The following is a 21,728-nucleotide window of genomic DNA, read 5'->3' as shown; positions in this document are numbered from 1 at the left end:
GTGGTCACCTTGGTGGTTTGGATTGTGACGAGTAGTTACACAAGTAAGTATGGTGGCACAAAATAAAACTTTTGTTTGGAGCCATAGGAATGAATGGGGCTAGGCTAAATGCTAACACGTTCAAGAAGCGCTGTACAAAAATTAAAAGTGCACACATTGATAAAAGATTGGTATGTATTAAACTATCTACGTTGAGGTAAGAACATAGTAAAGTATTTAAAAATGGTGGTGTTTTCCTTTAACATATAATCATGAATCTTTTGATAAGTATTTAAAAATAGAAGAGAATAAATTTTTGATTTAAAATATTTTTATGCAGAAAACTGCATTCATTTTTAATACAGTAGATGATTTTAAAATGGACATGCAAAACCAAAATACAAGCATAAAATACACACACATTGTAAAAAAAAGTATGTGATCAATAAGTCATAAAACATGTTGTTACTTTAACTCATTTTAAACCATTTCAGTTTCTTTATTCATAAGTCGACATGTACTGCCAATTTTCATCAAATATTTTACAGTGCACTTTATCTTTAGCACAGGATGTAAAACTTTTATGATATGCACAGATGATAAGGGTGTTGTGAATTGCAAATGTATGACCTAATAGGCAAAATAAAGTTGAAATAGATGTACTGCAATACATTCTGTACGTGCAAGAGCTCTGCATTGCAGCAATGTGGACAGAAGCTGTTGCTTCGTGGAAAAAATTAAGATATTTATCACTTGTGTTTTTGCTTGTTCAACATCTCTTCCCCCTTCCTGTTGGCTGACACTTCTAAATGACTTCAAAGTGTCTGCTGCACATTTAAAAGAACACCCGAAATCGGATTTGCCTACAGGTAAGACTATCACAGCACACAGCAATTCATGGCAAGTTAATCATTTTATAATTATCTTCTTTAGCATGTAAAATCAAATGTTTTCTGTAACTATAAAGTTGCTTTATTTTTTTATTTATGTTAAACACAACTTAAAATTAAACAGTTCGTATACAACATTACGAGACATGCATATGCATAATGAAATTTTAAGACATTTAGTAAAGAAGATGTTATGATGGCAGAGAGATAAAAATGTGACATTTTTAACAAAGTTATGGTGTACAGCTTTAAATCTTTTTATTAAAGAAAAACATTTTTTATCAAATGTATTTATCTTGCTTGTAGAATGACCTTCATTACAACTTCTCAAGTGTCCCATCACGATTTAACCCATCATGAGAAAAATACTCTGGACATTGTCTGTTACACCATCATTATTCTCTTAGGCACCACTGGGAACTCGGTGGTTATTTGGGTGGCCGGCGTCCGTATGAAACCCAATGTCACCAACACATGGTTGCTTAACCTCGCTGTGGCTGACCTGATCTTCTGCTTTACACGAGTGACCTCACTCATCAGTATATGCATTGACCACTGGCCCTTTGGAGTCTTTCTCTGCAAGTTTAATGGCTTCTTCAAGTACGCCAACATGTTCTGCAGTGTTTTTCTTCTGGCTGTCATCAGTGTGGATCGAGTGATCTGTGTGTGGTGCCCAGTGTTCGCTAGGAAGAAACGGACGTTATGTGCTGCTCGTGTGATCAGTTTGGGGGTTTGGTTTGTGGCGCTGATCTTCAGTTCACCGTACATTGTCTACCGAGAGGTCTTTACTAGGAACAACATGAGCCTCTGCTCAATGAAGGTCAGAATATTGCAAAACCGCCTTGTCTTGTCACACATCTACATTTGTCACATTCCAGAATATTAATTTTCCTGTTGTGGATGCTGATTGGTTGATTTGTAGATGTAATAATTGTATGATGTGGCAAATGTTTTTCTCTGCTTCTTGTGCATGTCATTGTGAAGATTTACTCACAAAGTTGTTAATTCCAATTATCAAAAATTTGCAGGAAAAAGAAGCAGTTGGAGGAAGTTCAGCAAAGTATGTTTACTACTACATTCGCTTCTTTTGTGGATTTGTGTTTCCTTTCCTTGTGATCTTTATCTGCTACACACTGGCTGCTGTTGGGATTCGCAGAACAAGAATCTCCGGCAAATCAAGGCCTCTTCGGATTCTTGCTTTATTGGTTTTTGCCTTTTTCTTATGCTGGGCACCTTATCACATCCTAGGTCTTCTTAAATTGAGGAATGAAAACCACCCATTGGTAAAGTTAGGATGGCGTATGGCTTCAAACGTAGCCTATTTCAACAGCTGTGTGAACCCAATGTTGTACTTCTGCACGGGACTGAATCTCAGACAACGCTGTAATCAAAGCCTGTTAGGGATTTTTTACAGAGCTCTTACTGAAGAAGGCCGAACGTTGTCCCAGGACACCACTATGGAGGAACAGTCAAACTGTGTTTTAAAAGCTGCTGATACAGTTCACCACACACATGCATGACTTGTCAGTTTTGGGGAAAGTTAATATTAAGTTACTCCCAAAAAAGTAACTAATTGCATTACTTAGTTACTTTTTATGTAAAGTAATGCTTACATTACTTTTTAGTTACTTTTGCATAACTTATTTTAGCTGAGGCTTGATCTCTTTTAAGCCTTGCAGGTGTTTTTTACAACTGAAAACTTCTGCATTCAGAAATTGCATATTTCATATTTCATTACACATCTTGTTGATACTACATTTCTTTGCTGTAGATTATGGTAAATGGACTGCATTTAAATAGCGCTTTTAACAGACCTATGGCCATCCAAAGCGCTTTACAAGTTTTGCCTCACATTCACCCATTCACGCACACATTCATACACCGACGGCGGTGTCAGCCATGCAAGGCGCCATCCAGCTTGTCGGGAGCAGCTGGGGTTAGGCGTCTTGCTCAAGGACACTTCAACACTTGGTCCGGTGGAGCCGGGGATTTAACCACCAACCTTCCGGTTTGTAGACAACCTACATGAACCACTCAGCCACTGTCGCCCCTTTATTAAGTGCATAAAAATGTTTGTATATCTTTCATTCAATACAATGTTTGCTGTTATTGTAAGTCATGTTTCTGGGAGCTAAGCAGAAAGATAATAACAATGTAACAACCTGTACTGCCCTACAAGACCAGAACACAACAGCAAGTCAGGTATTCAAAAGTTTCAGTACAAATATAAAGAGGAACAAGTTACATTTAATTATTTTACTACTTTTATTACATAATATTTCCTTAATTGTTGTCCTTCCTAGCTTCTCATAGCTCTGTGTCTGCTGTAATATGTAATTCAAAATTCAATGGAAAGTAAAAATAAATGAATAAAGTATCCAAAGCTTCAATCATATAAAAACAAACACACAAACGCAAATATATGTAGGAGTGAGAAGGTTATTGAGTAAGGAATAATTTGACAACGTGCCGTTGAATTAATTGAAAATAATGCACACCCAATGTGTTAATGTGGCACGACGCGAAGCGGAGTGTGCATTATTTTTAAATAATTTAAAGGACCGGAATAAATTATTCCTCTTATACCACAGCTACCACAAACATTGCTCTGGTGCCTTTTTAATTTACATTTTTTTACAGACGCTAGGACACTGGTATTAGAGGTCTCTTGTGTTTAAAATAACATTTCAATGTACTAAAGTTAGCATTTTCACTGCTTTCTATTTTATGCCACAAACATACACTGTAAAAAATGTGCAATATTTTTTGTCAAATAAACTATTGTTAAATTAAGTTAAACAATTTCATCTTGAGTTTATAAGTTATGACAATTTTTTTAAGCCAAAACTTAAAATAGTAGCTTGATTTTCTAGTTGTTTTAACTTCATGCTGCATATTTTTGTATATAGTGTACAATCACAAACAGAGCAAGTTAAAGGTGGAAAATCCATTACAGTTTTTTACAGATGCTAGGACACATTTCTCAATACTTAGGTCACTTTTGCAAAACTCGTCACACAGTGAGCACAACAGAAGTATATGTGGGCTAAACTGAGGATCAATTATCATTGCTTTGGCTCAAAATGCATTCAATGACTACATCTCTTAAATTTAATGAATTCTTTTCTCACAACAACTACCAAAACTCTTTATACATACAGGCCAATTTGCACATGCTTACATACTGTTTTCAAAACTGTTAAACATGTGTTCAAAACAATAACATAATACAAAACTGAATAAGACAGCAATTTGGTACATTTCTAATATTTTAATGAAATATATTTGAAATCTTAAAAATAAATGCTATAAAAACAATTGGCCAAATGGAGAAGACAGAGTAGATAAGCATTACTATTGTATCTGTATCAGTGGATAGTGTGTATACAAATTCTTGTCTTTTGGAATTACTTGGAGTGCAAAAAACTAAAAATAAACTACATAAAATATTGAAGAATTCTGCATCATGTCTGATTCCTTCCAGTAATTGCAGTGAATTATAAACAGAGATGCGTCCTTGTTTTACACAAGAAAACATTGCATAATTCTACATGTTGTTAGTGTTTTTTAGGTTGTCAACCTTTGCTAGTGTTCTGGAAGAATGAGTTGATTTGAGACCTGAATAAAGTTGTAGTGCATTTTGAATGTAAAATGAACTGCTTTGCCAACCTGAAAGTTTGTTAGGAGAACTGTGTGAAGAGTTTTGCAAAAGTGACCTAAGTATTGAGAAATGTGTCCTAGCGTCTGTAAAAAAACTGTAAAACATGGTTCTTTGACTAAAATGAGAAATGTTAACAGAATCAAGTGAAAACAATCGCCATTGATTAATGTTTATGTTCCATATTTCATTATTGAGCAGATCTGCTAAAAATCTTCAAGGAAATTGTGTCTCAAAATATTGTGTAACAAAATAAATGATGAACAAAAGTTCATATAGTTGCAGTAAATGTTTATAACATAATGCATTGTAACAAAATGTTTATAAACTCATTGTAACATCTGTTTCCGTCCCCTGACTCCAACCTCACCACTAGTGGCCACTCTGTCCTACATTTAAAGAAATTCATTTACTCAAGACCTGTTACTAATTGTATGGGGACAAATTCGTCCACAAAAAATAAATAAATAAATAAATAAAATTATCTTAAGGGATGTCCTTATTTGTAAAAAGGGTGTATATCTAAAGAAAGTTTTGTACTAGGGTTGAGGCTCTAGTCATTATAATTGGCTGTATATATACATATATACGTACTTAGCATCTGGCCTACTTATACATTTAGTGTGTGTGTGATGTTTGCTTGTGCATTTTTTCCCTCTTCCTGTTGGCTGACACTTCTGATTGACTCAAGAAAAAAATGAGTTCCTTAAGAGCTGAATGCTGCTAGACTGAACAGTGATAAAATAGTGACCACGTCTGTTACACAGACTCATTCAGGGGTGGCAAACACTTACAGTATTGACATTGTGAACAGTACAGGTAAGACATCACATCACAGCAATTTATGACAAATTTGTTTGTATTTCTTTTGCACAAACATGATTTTAACAATACATTTTTATCTACACTGTAAAAAATACTTTGCTGGCTTAACATTTTTTGTTAAAATTAACTCAGATTTACAAGTCATGTCAACAGAGATGAGTTGTCACAATTTATAAAATATAGTTGAGAAAAGTCAACTTAATTATAATAGTTATAACAACTCACCTGTAGTTATAACAACTCATCTCTAGTCAAGATAAATAATAGTAAGTTGAAATGACTTGTAAATCTGAGTTGATTCAACAAAAAAAATTAAGGCAGCAAAGTATTTTTTACAGTGTAGTCCATGTAGTATACTACGTTTCCTGTAACTGTAAATTTGCATTAGCAGATTTAAAATTTAAAATAGCTAACAAATTTGTGTACATTTCATTGCAAAAGGTCATATAAAATATTTAGTGATATGTGTATAAAGTTCTAAATGAATTAATATTATTGCTTTGAAATTACCTTCAAAAGCTTCAATAAAGATTTGTATAGCTTATATGTGGTGGAAGATCAAGCTGCATTTGTACAAAAATTATGTTTGCACATTTTTATAGTAAAACATTGGAAAATCAAAAGTACAAAGTAACTAAGATGGATAAACATAGGTCATTGTAGGAATTGATGCAGCACATATTGTGACATTAATCATATTTTCACACAAGAAACACACACATCTCTGCTTTAAATGAACACTTACAGAACACCAGAAGCAAAACATGCTATGCTAACTATTTTACAGAAGAAACACTAAAGCACCTTTTCTTAATGCATCAAATTGATCTGTTTTAATTGTAGAATGAGCTTCAATACATCTGTTGCCCATCAATCCAAAGTTTACCATGAGAAAACTCCACTGGACATTGTCTGCTACACCATCATTGTTCTCTTAGGCACCACTGGGAACTCTGTGGTCATCTGGGTGGCCGGCATCCTTTTGAAACCCAGCATAAACAACGTCTGGCTGATCAACCTTGCCGTGGCTGACCTGATCTTCTGCATGACACAAATGACCTCTCTCATCAAGATTTTCATTGGCTACTGGCCTTTTGGAGACTTTATCTGCAAGTTAAAGGGCTTTTTGATGTATGCCAACATGTTCTGCAGTGTTTTTCTTCTGGCTGTCATCAGTGTGGATCGAGTGATCTGCGTGTGGTGCCCAATATTTACCAGGAAGAGACGGACTTTATATGCTGCTCGTCTGATCAGTTTGGGGGTTTGGATTGTGGCAGTGATCTTCAGTTCACCAAACTTTGCATTTTGGAAGGTCTACCTTGACAAGAATAACAACAGCAGATGCTCACTAAAGGTCAGAACAGCTTTTCAAAACTGCCTGAATATATATGTTTAAGTGTTTTAACTTGATTATTCCATTTGTTTAAAATTTGCAGAGAGAAGTAAAGGGCAGGGAGACTGATTCAGCAAAGTATTTTACCTACATTCGCTTCTTTTGTGGATTTCTTTTTCCTTTCCTGGTGATCTTCATCTGCTACACACTGGCTGCTATTGGGATTCGCAGAACGAGACTCTCCGGCAAATCAAGGCCTCTCCGGATTCTGGCTTTATTGGTTTTTGCATTTTTCTTATGCTGGGCACCTTATCACATCCTACGTCTTATGAAGCTATGGAATATAAACGACACATATGGGATATGGCATATGGCTACAAACTTAGCTTATTTTAACAGCTGTGTGAACCCAATTCTTTACTTTTGCATGGGACTGAATCTCAGGCGACGCAGCGGTCAAAGCCTGTTTGGGATTTTTCACAGAGCTCTTAAAGAAGAAGGCCAAATTCTGTCACAGAACACCATTACAGAGGAATGTTCAAGTAGGCCTTTATCACTAGAATTGGAACCTGTGTCACCACCATGTTAAGTTAATTACAGATACAAATTTTAAACTATTAAAATGTCTCATGAATGGTTCTTCTTTATATCTGTAGTGTCCTTTCCTGAGACTTCAAACTTTTTATTACATTTATCACATAGTATTTACTTTGGTCCTTTTTTAATTGTATTTTATAATAATAGATAATATGTCTATTTTGATCAAATAGTAAATAAAGTAAATGCCACATGATGGAATGACTGAGTTTTGTCACTTTTTGAAATTGTACCGAATCCTCCGATGCAACAGAATGCTTATGAAGATGTTTTTCCCACTTCCACTTTCTGAACTGTGTGAACTTTTTTTTTGCATTTAGCAAATGCTTTTATCCATTGAGCTTACAGAGAGTCTTTTTCTATAAAAATGTATATATTTCTATATTGCAACTCTCGTGCAATAAAACTAAACCACTGATGAAACTGCAAAACCCAAAACTGTGGCTAATTGCACATTTTAATAATCGTAACTGTTTTTATTTTAACCAAACCAGCACACAAATACACAAGCACACGTATTTTGTTATATAAAGTCACAGCATTCATGACTAGTCAAGATTTAAAGTGGAAATTACATGTACAGTCAATTCTTAAAGATTTAAGGCAGCATCATATATTTTACAGTGCACTTTGTCTTTAGCACAGGATGTTACACTTGTATGATATGAACAGATGATAAGGCTGTTGTGAATTTGCACGACTGACACATATGACCTTACAATGCAATAAATGCTTTAACAAGCAGAATCTGCAAAACCAAAGATTAACTCATAGACAAAACAAACTCCTTATACTAATACACATACAAAAGCTCTGCCTTACAGCAATGTGGACAGGTACATATCAGTGGCGGCCGATGATGTGTGCGGTTTCTAATTTCAAAATATGTGTTATGCGCGTCACGTGTCTTGTCAAAATAAGTGCCGGCTGCAGGCGCGTCTAAAGGGTTTATGATAAAAAGAGATGCTCGCGTTTGCCAGATACTCGCATAATCTCATGCGTTATCAGAGTTTACTGTTAATGGAGTGTCTTGCGTGTATTTTGTGAACGTGAGCGTATCATAAACGGTTTTGACGCAGCAGGCACCCACTTTGACAAAACACGTGACGCACATGGTTCGCATGACGCAACCAACACATATTTTGAAAACACGAGCAAAACACATGACACTCCGAACACATATTTTTGATTTGCGCCCCTCGAAAGAGCAGTCACTAGCCGCCACTTGTAACTATATATAATGCATTATGCTTAGAGATCAAAAGAGTCTAAACAATTGGTCTGATGTAAAATTTAATTGAAAAAAATTGAAAATTAATTGAAAATATAATTGAAAATGAATAAATTTTTTTCAGCATGATTCATTTTATTACATTTAAATCCTATTAATTTATTTATTATTTGTTAAAGTTAGTTGGTGTCAATACAATTGTTCATGTTATTCCGTTGTGCATTAACTATTTTTGAAAATGAATTAGTAAATGTTGAATGTTACCTAATGCATTAATGCTAACTAATACAACCTTATTGTAAAGTGTTACCATGAAAATAAATTAACTATAAAACTGGTATTTTTTTCTGTGTAGAATTACACAAATATATTTGCATTAGTAAAAAGTACCATTATGATTTCCCCCCAGTGACGTTTAGGAGCAGACATGGGGGTGGGGCTTCATTAATGTATTTTTTCAAATATATACGTTTTTGAACAATTCACTTTGTACTAATTCATATTAAATAGCCACCTATACCAATTCCCATGAGATCAGTCTGGTATGTGTGTTAATATTTTGTAATTGTTTACATATTTTGTAAACATACTGCATCTTTTCTTATACTTTTTGACAAGTCCTGATGATTTTGGATGCGGTCTTGCGTTTCTTTCCTCAACGATTTTCAGTCCCTCCTCTCGATTCATGCATTCTGTGGGCACACATGTAGAATATCCCTAAAACGGACAATAGGTCTCATTAAACATGTAAACAGTAATTTAATTCCATCTAAAAATGCAAAATACATTAAAAAAACGTACTTTCATTTATTACCATTTATCTCAAGAGCTTAAAGGTGCAGTGTGTAAATTTAAGTGCATCTAGTGGTCAGGTTGCAAATTGCAACCAACGTTTCAGTCCACTGTTCATCGAAATGCATAGAGAAGCATGCATTTCATCATTGCATCGTTGCAGACAACTTAATAAAAAATGTTTGTCCGTTAAGAGCTTCTGTAGAAACATGGCGGCACAAAATGGCGACTTCCATATAAGGGGACCCTCTGTGTATGTAGATAAAAAGTCTAATTCTTGAATATAACATTTAATTATTTAAGGTTTTTATACATCACTGCTAATATATTTATGTATTTTATATTGCATTTCTGTCAAGAGATCCTTATAAAAGTTACACACTGCACCTTTAAATTGCTTTCAACCGCATCCACATTTGTGACCAAAACATGACAATTTTCCAAGACTATAACTGTCTACTTAACCACAAAGTCTTCATAAACAGTTTGATTGGGTATTCTTATGCCCTAAATAGTAAATTATGAGACTATATTCTCCCACCTGCAAAAAATGTCATTAGCATGCCCACCCAGCCCACTATGTAGGACCAGGAGAAACGCCAGTCTCCAAAACGCTTGCCCAGGAAGCTTAAGGTTACGCCAGTGTAGATTGCCATAGCCAGCAGCACAAATAAAGCTGAAGAAATGTATAGAAGGGTTTGAATAGCGTCATAAGGTGTGAAAAAGATATACAGGCTTAGTTTAAGTGAAAGGCAGGAAAATGACTCATGTGCGTGACTTACTGGAAATGAAAAACATGATGCCTGCAGCAAAGGGACGGCTGAACCTCTCAAAGGAGGAAAAATTAGCGAATGACCAAATGCCCACAATGATGCCAGCAAAGCATGCTATTCCCGACAGGATCATGAATGCCCGTGTGGCATTCCAGTATGCTGGAGATAAAAATGAAAATGTATCACTGAAACATCTAGAAAGGTTCTCAAACAATCCCTTTCGCTTAAAACTGTTTTACTGGTTATTGAATATTTGGATTTCTTTTAATTTGAAAAACTATTCCTTTAAATCACCTTGAATGACCCAAAGCACAGCTCCTGTAATCTCAGCTGTCATCTTATGAGACCAGGGAAACGACTTTAAGGCACCTGTACAGAACATGACTGTGCAATGCTCAGACAACACAAACCATTGTGAGGCGCCCAATTATTGAAAATAAATCATCAGGTGCCATCTACAGGCGAAACTGGTGCCTTTAAGAGACACTTGCCATTTAAAGGTTTAATTTATTTAATAGTCACAAATTTAGATCCACTAAGGCTAAAATGATGTGACCACCCTAAAAAGTTAATGTTCAAGCCAGTCAAGATCATTTAAATCAGCATTGATAATTGTATCATTTTAATAAACTTGTCTTTTAGTAGCGATGTTATGCTGGGACAAAAAAGGGTCCATCCGAAATTGTTGCCTTTAAATTCTCGGATGTCTTAAGCCGAAGTTTTGTTTTTACTAAAATAAAGGCGGCTAAGAACAAACAAACAAATTAAATGTTTTTTTTCCACACATGGATACATGCAGTGTAGCCTATATAAAGCAAAAAGTTAATAGATTTATTCTTTTGTTAGTTTTGTTTGACAAACACAAATATATTACCACTTACCTATACTTGCAGTTTGCATATAGCACTTATTGGCCATGCAGTACCTCCACAGGCCCTGATGGGCATAGCTGCCCGAGAGACGATACTGCATCCAATAGTCTGTGGCCGTAGAGACCACAATTAGGATGCTCCCCAATATTGCACAAAACAGGCCGCCGCTCATAAAACTGTACATCCTGACACACACTGCAACCATGTGCAAAGGAGAAATCAAATAAATAGGAGTCATGACAGTTATGACATCTGTTTATTCTCACGATGACAATAAATAAACAAATTAAGAAACATTGATGCTTTTCAGTCCAAGATGTGGCATAATACATTTGGTTTTGGATATCAATGTCTATCATACACCAACATTTACTGAACACATTCGTGACTGGGACAGGATATGTACTCTTTACTTGGAATATTTATTATTTCATTCAATTTAAAAACTCTATTTACTGTGCATATTTTTTTATTTATTCTTATTATTTTTGCATAACTTTCTTAAAAAAATATATATATATAGTCTACATGCCTGCATAACTTTAAAGTGAGCATATACCATATGTAAAACAAATTTGATATATAATATAACTATGAACTAATTCAGAGAGTTAAAACATGAGCAGAGATTCTATATGAATCATTACTAAAACCATATTTGAAGAGTTTCGGAGCAAAACGAGATAACCACCATTTTTTTAATTGTTCAGAAATCTCGTTTTTTGGTTGTGCATTCCAATTAATTTCAATGCAACTGCAGTTGGTTTGTTTTGATTAAAACCTTCATAACTTAAAAAATACAGCTAAGTATCATCATAAAACAAAATAATAACATGATAAAATTATAATAAACATGTTTTGACAAAAATGTTAAAAAATGGATTTATCTCGTTTTGCACTGAAACTCTTCATTTATATAAATTGCCACATTTTGTTAAATGCAACAATTTACTTTGTGTATTAAGATTTACAGTGGACAGATTAATGGAGTAAAGTGATAGCCATGTGCATTTATAGTACTCCGATTCATTCACAGTGAACTGAACAATTCAAATTATGTTTATTTCTTACCTTTTTGCTTCTGTGGCAAAACCGTGCTTTCCTTATCCTCTAAGAAGGAGAATGGTTAGGAGGTACACGGGTAAAACACATAGAGAACTTTAGGTTCAAAAGAATAAAAACAACCTCTGTTGCCCTTTTTTGTTGATGGTGGCAAAATCATTTAAATGCTACCTGCTCTGTCCCTGCATACATTTGATCTGGTTAGGAGGGAAGGGGCCCTAGTGCATGTTTGTGTATGAATGATGTCTGCTGGTTTTGCTTTTGTTTGAAGGGTAGACTGTTGCACTATTCAAAGGATTGCTGTGGTGTAGTGGTCAATGCAAAATGCTGAGTTGCATGCTTGCTTCGATGGGGGCACAGTATGGTTACCCAGGTTAAATAGGCCTAGTTTACAGTGCAATATTCCTAATGTTTCCCATTGACTTTTTCCAATATTTGGATGGAGTTCAATCATGAGAGGAAACTTAGGTTATATAATCTCTAAATATTTATTTAAATATGTACAATACAAAACACAAACTCATACTTTGCTATAAGATTGTATGTGTGCATTCTTTCTAGTTAATGCAAATCAATTTATCATGAAAACCATTTTTTTCTGACATTAAGTGAAAAAAATATTTTAAATCATATTTAGGTGTAATATTTGAATTGATTTCGAATTTTAAATAAACACTTGTAGGATGCTGTATTTTTAAGAAAAGCTTGTAAATACAAATACAGATCTTTATTCAATTAACGTTAACCATAATGTCAGTAAGACAGTTTACAGGCAGATGACAAAATAGTCATATATAGACCTTTCTGCAAACTTTAAAAAAAAACACAAAGAGACACATGAATTCACTTTAACCTCCTCCCGAAAAGTATTTTTAAACCATTGATGTCAAATTTGTACATTGCACATCCAGCTGTGCATTTCAAATGTTCAGTTTGCCATGTAGCATTGTGTCAACAACAACAGAAGATCATAGGAAACACGGGGAATATTTATTTATGTAGATATATCACATTTAGACCAAGAAAACGATTTGGACACATCGGTTTTGTCCATTTCGCCATGCTATGGTTTAATAAATGTCCGGTTCCCCTCCAGCGCTCTTCATTCGTGTCATGTGGTTTGACCAAAATCCCGGATTGGATCTCGGGGGTCACCTGAGAAATTCAACACTCGTCATATTCCTGATTTCTTGTTTCCTTGTGTTGATGTGTCCAAGGAAAAGCTGTACATTTTGTACGTACACTGTATTCTGAGATTGCATACGGACATGTGAATCCTTACGAAATCGCAAGGTAAGATCACTTCATGATTAAATGCGACTTTAAAGGGACGTGTATTTTAAAACTTGAAACTCACGAGGTTGTCGCTTTATGAACAAGGAGTACTTTATTAGTCTCGGAGTTAGACTTTACGATCAGAAATGTATAACTTGGCAACAAATCAACATGCTTAAACTATCGCTTCTGTTTTTCTGTCGTTTTTGTTAAAACAAGATGGGTTGTTATAAATAGTGCACAATCATCATAGTCACGTTAAGTCACGTGTCCACCCAAAAATGTTAGTTTATTTAATCATAAAACGCATTTTGTTTCTTATAAAACACTCCATTCCGCGTCTTAACGGCACCATTTAAAAATAGGGCAGCGATTTTAAAAAGCTTGCGGATGGATACATTAATGTTTCTGCGAAAGCCGTACAGCGCGGCTCAAAAAACAAGCTTCACCGTAAAACCATCTGTCATTAAGGGCGAAAACACAAGCAAAACGATTGAAAACCGACTTCGAGGATCAACAGGTCGTAATCTCGCCTTCGTCAAAGGGCGGGCGGGTGTAGCATACGCAACAAAGCCGCGCGCAATGCGCAAACCTATGCAACCAAATGAGCGCAACGATAACAGGAACTCCTTCCGTCTTCCTCCACCGCGGTCTCCATTTTAACTCCTCGCCCAGCCTGCACCTCACGTGTCCTGGACTGTCTTTCTCACATGACCCGTGTGTTTGTCCCCGTGATCAGCGCTTCCATCTCCCGTATTTCAAGTGTCGCTGAATATTGCGATTTTAAATCCGCTCGCCTTCATGGATATGCTCGAACAGAGCTTGGACACCTCGACGAGGTATGAGCGCGTCCTTTATGCGAGGCCACTAGACAGGCCCCAGTCGACCATTTTCTATTCTGTTTTTAAACCTTGGCAGTTAGCGATCATCTTTTAAGTTTGTTTTTCTGACTATTGTTAAGTTTTGTGCATGCCATTTATATAAAAAGTCAAACGTGAGACGCGATCGGCGCAAAGGCAAAACAACATACAGTACTGTTTAAATACCCACAGTGAACATATTTATATCAGTATTAGCACGATTGCTAATTTGGTGATTTTATCTAGGTTTGGTTATTTTCAAAACTCTGCTCTATAAGCCGGTATACTAGTTTGTTTTGCAAGGGGAATTATTTTTTTCTTTCTTTTGGGGGGTACAAGATGCACTTTACGGGATATTTGAACCTTTATGATCGCGTTTAGTGGTGTCGAAAATCTCTTTAGCAGTTTAATGCATTATATTCCCTTCAACCTGCAACCGATCTTTAGTCTTTATCTTATTTTAAAAGCTTTTCTTTTTGCATTCTCTGTTATGCTTATTGCATTTTTACGTAAATATTGTTATTTTATTTATTCATTTACAAAAATGTAGCTGGTTTTTATTTTACGTTTGTCAAGCAAAAGTGGTCAGTTTGTGAAGGGAGGGGGCGGGGCGTTCACCATGGTTGAACTTCATAGAGCAGAAATATTTATGTCTATAATACGTACATCTATAAAAATGACACAAGTTTTCTTTTTTTGTTTCTATTTATCTTTCATATCTTTGCCCTTTTGTCATCGTTTGCTTTAGGCCTGGCGAATTTACTAAAAGCCCATGATAATATCTTCACCATAAACTTTCTCTTGAAGATACCTAAGAAGTTATTTTATAATATGACCTGAAACTCTCTTTGCAGTCACGAGAAACAGGAAACTGAGGAGGTTGTTCAACTACAGGAAGGTAATTTATGTGAAATATATCCAACCTTATCTATTGTGCATCGGTATGATAAACATGTAACTTAGGCTATTCCATTGAATTTGTAATAGAGAAAAAAATATGCACCAGACAATCTAACACTGTTTCTGGTGCATTTCTCAGCAGAGGGGGTGGGGGCCGAGGAGCAGGCGGCGGTTACCATAGCGAGCGTCCAGCAAGCAGCAGCGTTTGGAGACCATAATGTTCAATACCAGTTTCGCACAGAGAGCAATGGTGGACAGGTCAGTATGACCTTTAACCTTCTTTCATAGGGGGTGTGTAAGCTTTCCAGGGTTCAAACTGGGGTGACTGTCATAAAACACGACCTGGGGTTCTGTGCCCCTTTGATGACTCTCACGAGAGCCATATGTTCAGCAGTGATTTAAAGATACATCAAGGCAATGTTTATGTAACTTAAATCCACATCACAAGATGCCATATGTTAAAAAAAGGCATTAAAAAATCTAACTAGCAGACACAAATATTTTATACAAGCTGTTCAAATGTGACATTTGGGTTTGTCCCTGCTCTTGGGATATGCAGGTGACGTATCGCGTGGTCCAGGTCACAGAAGACCACTTGGACTCAGCAGTAGATGGAGGAGCTGCAGTCAGTGTGGTGTCTACGGCTGCTTTTGCAGGAGCACAGCAGGCAGTAGCGCAGGTATTTAACCGTCAAGAAGCAAGAGACCGTAGCCAGGTCCATTGTCATTTTGCTTAAAATAAGTGTAACCGGTCTCATTTTGTCTGTCTGTTTGCGGTGTTTAGGCCGTTATCCAGAACCCCTTCAATGGAGGCAGTCCAGCAGGGGAGGCGGTGGGTGGAGAAACGCGCTTTGCCTACTTTCCTGCAGCGACTGTCAGCGATGGTACAGCTGTGTCAGTGCAGGCCACGTCTGATCCAACTCTTACACAGGCTGGAGGCCAGTTTTCAAAAAATTTAAAATCGATTCCTAAAAACATTTGCTATTAGCTGTAAGTACTAGTAGTATGCTGACCACCCAAAAGACAAATATAACTTGTGCACATGCACTTTTTCTTGAATTGCATTTTTCTTGCACGGTAAAATAGTTATTTTTTGTAGCTTATCACTAATAAACGCTTTTTTGGTTTTCATTAGGCCAGTTTTACGTGATGATGAGTCCACCAGATGTGTTACAGACTGGCACACAGCGGACCATCGCCCCTCGTACGCACACTTACTCCACGTAAGTACTGCCCACGGGTCTGCACCCAGTGTTATATACATAATAATTTAGGTCCCCTTTGCTGGTTCACATAAGCTGAGCTGAACTGTGAGCTTGATTATTTATTATTTTATGGGATAAGTGCCAAAAAATAAACTTTTTTGAGTTGACAAAACAAACATTACAGTGTGCTAAAGACACACAGCCTTAGCAGTTGCAATGTTTTGTGGTAACATGGTATTATTTATAAATGTTTTATGTTTTGGGGGAGTCTGTTGTTAAACCCTGCTGCTAAAAAGATACAAGGGGAAACACTAACGTGAATTGAGTTTTAAGTCAAATCCTAACATCCTGGAAAACAGGGCGAAGTGAAAATGTCATGAAATAAAATTTAATTATGAATGTCAATTGAAATGAATTCAAATGTCCCAATCAATTTAAAGTTTCACAAAATTAAAGTCAGAAAAAAAACATATTTGTCCCACTTGCCTGCCATCCCCAGAGACCTCGGTGATCGTGAGACTCTTCATCACAACAGCTCAGACTGGTGAGGAAGACTTTTTACTAACCCCCCTTCAGCTGCCAGTCTGTTCTGTTCTTCTAGTTATAACTGCACTAGCCCATTCATCACTAGAGAGCAGTTTTAATCTGTTTGCTGGAGCTTTTCCATTGCATAGTAGTACCCCACGGTTTGGTTTGGGTCAGATCGGGTCAGCTCACCTCACTTTGGCTTGGTTAGCTTTTCCATTGAGTTTAGTAACACTTCGGAGTGGGAGGGATTATAGGCGTGTCGTTATATTTGCGCTGCCTACTGCTGTGACATCATACAAGTGAGAGCTTTGTTGTACATTCCCATACATTCATTTATTTCTCAGTCCACAAAATTAAAATTGGCCACCACAAAAAGATGTTTGCACATTGTGTTTATCACTACCTCTGTCTCACATGAGAGTTTTTGTACAAACACCAGTGGCGTGAGTCGACGCGCACCACTGAGCCTCATTTAATTTGCATTTAAGCATATATGCGGACGTGCGTGTCACGCATGTGGTGTTCCTGATTCTCAACCTGTGAATGTTTTTCATCGCTAAAAGAGAGTTTGGGAACTTGCAGCAAAGCACAGATTTACTCAAGACAGCGCAAGCTAGCATAAAGCTAAAGCTAATCTTTTACATTATAGCGGTGACGCTGGTAGTGACGATTCTCTCAGACCAATCAGTGATCTACAGTGTTTTCGCGTCATGTTTTAGTATCAGCTTGGGTCGCTTTGAACCCCGACCGGGGTGGTACTAAAAAAAGTATTGGGTACTACGTACTGCACCCAGTGGAAAAGCCCCCAAAAGTAAGCTGACCCGACCCAAACCAAACCGTGGGCTACTATGCAATGAAAAAGCGCCATAAGTGTAGATGTGTTTGATGGCGTTTGGATTTCCTCCTGGATGTCAACATGTTTGTCTTTCAAAATTGATGTGGGGCAAATAAAGGGTTACATTTTCTTCTTATGCATATTAAATGTTTATGCAAATAACACCTACATTTTTAAGCAAATCAGATTAGTTTTTGAACTGGAGTATTTTTAATTCAGAAGGTTTTGGGGGTGTTAAAATTAAGTGTGTTGATAAGGTAGTTTAACCGTGTGATAAAGCAAGCTCACCACACCAGTCGCACTTTCTGTTTCCTCTTTCTTTACACAGGAAGATTGATGGACCCCGAGCACCTCGTGATGAGAGAAGGAGAGCACAGCATAATGAAGGTGAACTAATGCAATACTCACAACTACAACAAGGCTGTGTAAATGTATTGTAGTGTAGTTTTAAGACTGAGTCAGGACCAATCATCCAATCTGTCATAGTAATAAAGACAAGCCCGCTCGACATTATAGCCCCACTATGTTATTTAAAAGTCTTTTATGAACATTTGTGTAACTCCGTTAACCCACACATCCTCACACATTCAATCACCTTATGGAACTGAACTTACACTTAAATATTTTGTCAGCGCTTTCGTCTGTATACTGTGCCCAAGATTGCAGGGATAACATAAACTGTAGGCACTAATTGCACATTTAATTAACTGGATCTGGGACAACTGGCTCTTAAATTCTAAAACTGAGCCCAGTGTGTACATCATCATGACCAAATGACATGACAATACTTGACAATTATTTGTTATGTGTCCCCAGTTTTAGACCTCAGAACAGTACAGTGTCATACAGCTGTCTTGGTATCTATTGTCCACATATTATACTGTAATTAGCAATGTAGTTTAACATGAAACCGCATGAATATTTCCTGTCTTATTTTAGGTTCCTGGTTTGATGTATTGCTAAAAATGGACGTTACATATCTCAGTGAAGCCAGTTACAGGGTTCCCACAGGTCCTTAAAATCCTTGAAAGTTTGTGAATTTGGGGGAAATAATTCAGGCAAAAATATTACATACATAGATGCAGGTCATTAAAAGTTTTCTGGAAAAAAATCCATATTATTCCCTGAGTAGTGTAGGAGAATGTCATAAAATTTGTAGCCTTTTAATTTCACATGCTAAACTGTTCACTTTAAATGCTTATATCTTCTGTATGCAAATGTTGATTCATAACAAAATGCTTTTTTGCATAGTTGTGTTTGACAAACGAAAACGTCTTTGGTTACTGTTGTTCCCTGAGAAGGGAACGAGACACTGCATCTCCCTTGCCATACTTCCTGTGTCTATGTAATGTCGTCTTTGGCAATATTTCAGATAGCTATATACTTCCTGGCTCCCGCATCACCCTGTCTTTGTCGTTAAGCCTCATCATTGGTTGAATTTGATATACACATTCAGACGCACTTACCCCTGGAGGCGTCCCCAAAGTGTCACCGCAGTGATGCAGCACAAGTTCCCTTGAAAGAGAACTGTAACAATGTATCTTAAAAGACCTGGAAAGTCCTTGAACTTAAAGTTAACTAAGGTGTGGGAACCCTACAGGGGGGCTTTAATAAATTATAAGGGACTCATGAGAGGGGGAATAATGTTTGACTAATTTATAATCTACTCTATTGAATGTAAGATGTTACATCAGTTTGTAATGTTATTGTTTTGTGTGTTTCTGCAGTGGAAAGGAGGAGAAGAGACAAAATCAACAACTGGATTGTTACACTATCTAAAATCATCCCTGACTGCAATATGGATAATACCAAAACGGGAGCGGTACGAAATGTGCAGAAAACCAGTTAAATGTCCTGAGTCACTTATGTCTCATTTTGAATGAAATCTTTATTGTATTCACTAGAGTAAAGGAGGTATCCTGTCTAAAGCTTGTGACTACATTAGAGAACTCAGACAGACTAACCAGAGGCTACAGGAGAGCTATAAAGAGGTGGAGAGAATACAAGTGGATAATGAGCTACTTAGACAACAGGTAAATCTGTGATGTTTCAAATGTATGACACAAAGGTCTGAACAGAATGAAAGAAAACTTTGCATAAAGGCCAGAATGTTTGTATCAGGGTTCCCACGGGTCCTTGAAAGTTTTGGAATCTGGCGGGGGGGTTAAATGACCTGGGAAGTTTTTGAAAATATACATACATAGATACAGGTCATTGAAAGTGCTTGAATCTATTTTATGCAAGAAGTTTTCTGGGGGGAAAAATCCATATTATTCCCTGTGTAGTGTAGGATAATCTCATAAAAATTCTAGACTTTTTAAGCACACGTGCTAAACTGTTCGCTTAAATGCTTGTATCTTCTATATGCAAATGTTGATTCATACCAAAATGCTTTTATGTAGTTGTGTTTGACACATGAAAACGTCTCGAGTTACGTATGTAACTGTTGTTCCCTAAAAAGGGAATGAGGCACTGCGTCTCCCTTGCCATACTTCCTGCAAACAGCGTTTTTGGCAATATTTCAGATAGCAATAAACTTCCTGGCTCCCGCGTCACCCTGTCTTTGTTGTTAAGCCTCACCATTGGTTGAATTTGATATACACATTCAGATGCACTTAACCTTGGAGGCATCCCCAAAGTGTCACTACAGTGACGCAGCGCGAGTTCCCTCGAAAGGGAACTGTAACAATGTATCTTTAAAGGTAACACAATGTAAACTTGCTCTCACTTGAAATGTGTCCCCACATTTAGTCCTTGAAATTGAGTGTATTGCACCTGGAAAGTCCTTGAAAGGTCCTTGAATTTGAAGTTAACTAAGGTGTGGGAACCCTGTTGTATGTAATGATCTGTGTTATTTTAGCATGATTTGAATATTTTGTGCATCTGCAAGCATCTTATGGGTTTTAAACAAAATAAGGATATGTTACCTTTTTACACTGCTGTTTACATGTCACTAATCAGAGATTTTATAAAACTACTCTTAAGACATTTATACCATTCCATATATTCTTTATATCAGGGGTCTCCAACCATTTTATGAGCAAGGGCTACCACAATGGATAAAACAATCTGGAGGGCTACTTTTTTGATGTAGTCTACTCAAAACGTTTTTCTTTTACTTTTTGTTTTATTTTACTTGTTGATATGTTTATGTATTTTAACGTTTTAAACAATGATAAAATAAGTCAAGCTAATATAAAAATATGTACTAAATAAATTTTAAAATGTAGGCTATTAAAGGCGGGGCGTGTTTTTTTTTTTTTTTTTTTTTGAAAAACACTTTGGAAAAGGGAGTCGGGCCGACTTTCAAAACACACTTGTAGCCAATCAGCAGTAAGGGCCGTGTCTACTAACCGACATCGTTGCCTGGGTTGCGTATGTGTGGCGGGTCTATCAAAAGAAGATTCAGAGATCATGCACCCCGCCTTTAATAGAATATGCTTTGACGGGCAACTCGCAGACACTGGCAACATGTTGGAGACCACTGCTTTATATGATTAAAATGAGATGGGTTATGATTTTGTTAACCGAATCAGTAGTGAAATTGACTAACTAGTCTGAGCATGTATAATACAATTGTGTATTCCTGTATTATAATTATGTAATGTAATATATTTTCCTCTGTAGATTGAAGACCTGAAGAACGACAATGCACTGCTTCGAGCTCAATTACAACAGCACGGCCTGGAAATGAACGAAACTACATCACAGTGACAAAAAAACATTAACCAGCTAGAGACTCGACAGCAAAGCGGATTTATAACCCCCACGAACTCACTTGCTCACGTCTCATCACAGACTTCAGATATTTAGCTGTTCAGTAGGATATGAATGCGTATGTTACACAGACAAAAGACTTTGACAGTAGTGAAAATGTACCTGCTGTAAAAGCACACTTTGGTTTCTCTTTCACTCCTACGAGAACCCGGGACCCTGGACTCACTCAGTATGGAATTACCCACCTGCATCCGGCTTTCAACAGATCTTTGTCCTATTTTGAATATTGGAACCAGTTATATGCCTGCTCATGCCTAATGGTCATCATTTTTTGTTTTGTTTAATACACTTTTATGACAGAAGGTCTTTTTTGAAGGGTTTGTTTGGTATTGTATTT

General features: G+C 36.6%; 4 protein-coding genes across 9 annotated transcripts; 3 read left to right on the top strand and 1 right to left on the bottom strand.

Annotated features, from left to right (window-relative positions):
• Positions 1-694: 694 nt before the first annotated feature.
• Positions 695-3,605, top strand: LOC129455770 (C3a anaphylatoxin chemotactic receptor-like). Its single transcript, XM_055220532.2, has 3 exons — positions 695-848; positions 1,176-1,689; positions 1,898-3,605. Exons 2-3 carry the CDS (start codon positions 1,177-1,179, stop codon positions 2,387-2,389), a joined length of 1,005 nt encoding a protein of 334 aa, XP_055076507.2. The 5' UTR covers positions 695-848; position 1,176; the 3' UTR covers positions 2,390-3,605.
• Positions 3,606-6,155: 2,550 nt separating this feature from the next.
• LOC129455948 (formyl peptide receptor-related sequence 4-like) lies at positions 6,156-7,422 on the top strand. The gene is made up of 2 exons (XM_055220741.2): positions 6,156-6,706; positions 6,789-7,422. Exons 1-2 carry the CDS (start codon positions 6,197-6,199, stop codon positions 7,272-7,274), a joined length of 996 nt encoding a protein of 331 aa, XP_055076716.2. The 5' UTR covers positions 6,156-6,196; the 3' UTR covers positions 7,275-7,422.
• A 324-nt stretch (positions 7,423-7,746) lies between these two features.
• Positions 7,747-13,381, bottom strand: lim2.4 (lens intrinsic membrane protein 2.4). Of its 4 annotated transcripts, XM_055219500.2 has the most exons (6): positions 12,022-13,381; positions 10,966-11,145; positions 10,373-10,447; positions 10,088-10,237; positions 9,847-9,981; positions 7,747-9,230 (listed from the first exon to the last, which is right to left on the bottom strand). In XM_055219500.2, the coding sequence occupies exons 2-6, from the start codon at positions 11,132-11,134 to the stop codon at positions 9,169-9,171; spliced, it is 591 nt and encodes a 196-aa protein (XP_055075475.2). In that variant the 5' UTR covers positions 11,135-11,145; positions 12,022-13,381; the 3' UTR covers positions 7,747-9,168. The 4 variants fall into 4 exon arrangements, with proteins under 4 accessions (XP_055075475.2, XP_055075473.2, XP_055075474.2 ...); XM_055219498.2 differs by lacking the exon at positions 12,022-13,381 and having other exon boundaries at positions 10,966-11,415; XM_055219499.2 differs by lacking the exons at positions 10,373-10,447; positions 12,022-13,381 and having other exon boundaries at positions 10,960-11,415.
• Positions 13,382-13,936: 555 nt separating this feature from the next.
• On the top strand, positions 13,937-21,693 carry usf2 (upstream transcription factor 2, c-fos interacting). Of its 3 annotated transcripts, none has more exons than XM_055219496.2 (11): positions 13,937-14,126; positions 15,002-15,045; positions 15,190-15,305; positions 15,607-15,726; positions 15,831-15,984; positions 16,182-16,269; positions 16,751-16,795; positions 17,943-18,001; positions 19,342-19,436; positions 19,519-19,647; positions 21,242-21,693. In XM_055219496.2, the coding sequence occupies exons 1-11, from the start codon at positions 14,089-14,091 to the stop codon at positions 21,326-21,328; spliced, it is 975 nt and encodes a 324-aa protein (XP_055075471.1). In that variant the 5' UTR covers positions 13,937-14,088; the 3' UTR covers positions 21,329-21,693. The 3 variants fall into 3 exon arrangements, with proteins under 3 accessions (XP_055075471.1, XP_055075472.1, XP_055075470.1); XM_055219495.2 differs by having other exon boundaries at positions 13,938-14,126; positions 15,187-15,305; XM_055219497.2 differs by lacking the exon at positions 16,751-16,795 and having other exon boundaries at positions 15,187-15,305.
• Positions 21,694-21,728: the final 35 nt, after the last annotated feature.

Source organism: Misgurnus anguillicaudatus, chromosome 20 (assembly GCF_027580225.2).
Source record: "Misgurnus anguillicaudatus chromosome 20, ASM2758022v2, whole genome shotgun sequence".
Taxonomy (NCBI): Eukaryota; Metazoa; Chordata; class Actinopteri; order Cypriniformes; family Cobitidae; genus Misgurnus; species Misgurnus anguillicaudatus.
This window is presented reverse-complemented; position numbering and strand designations above follow the sequence as displayed.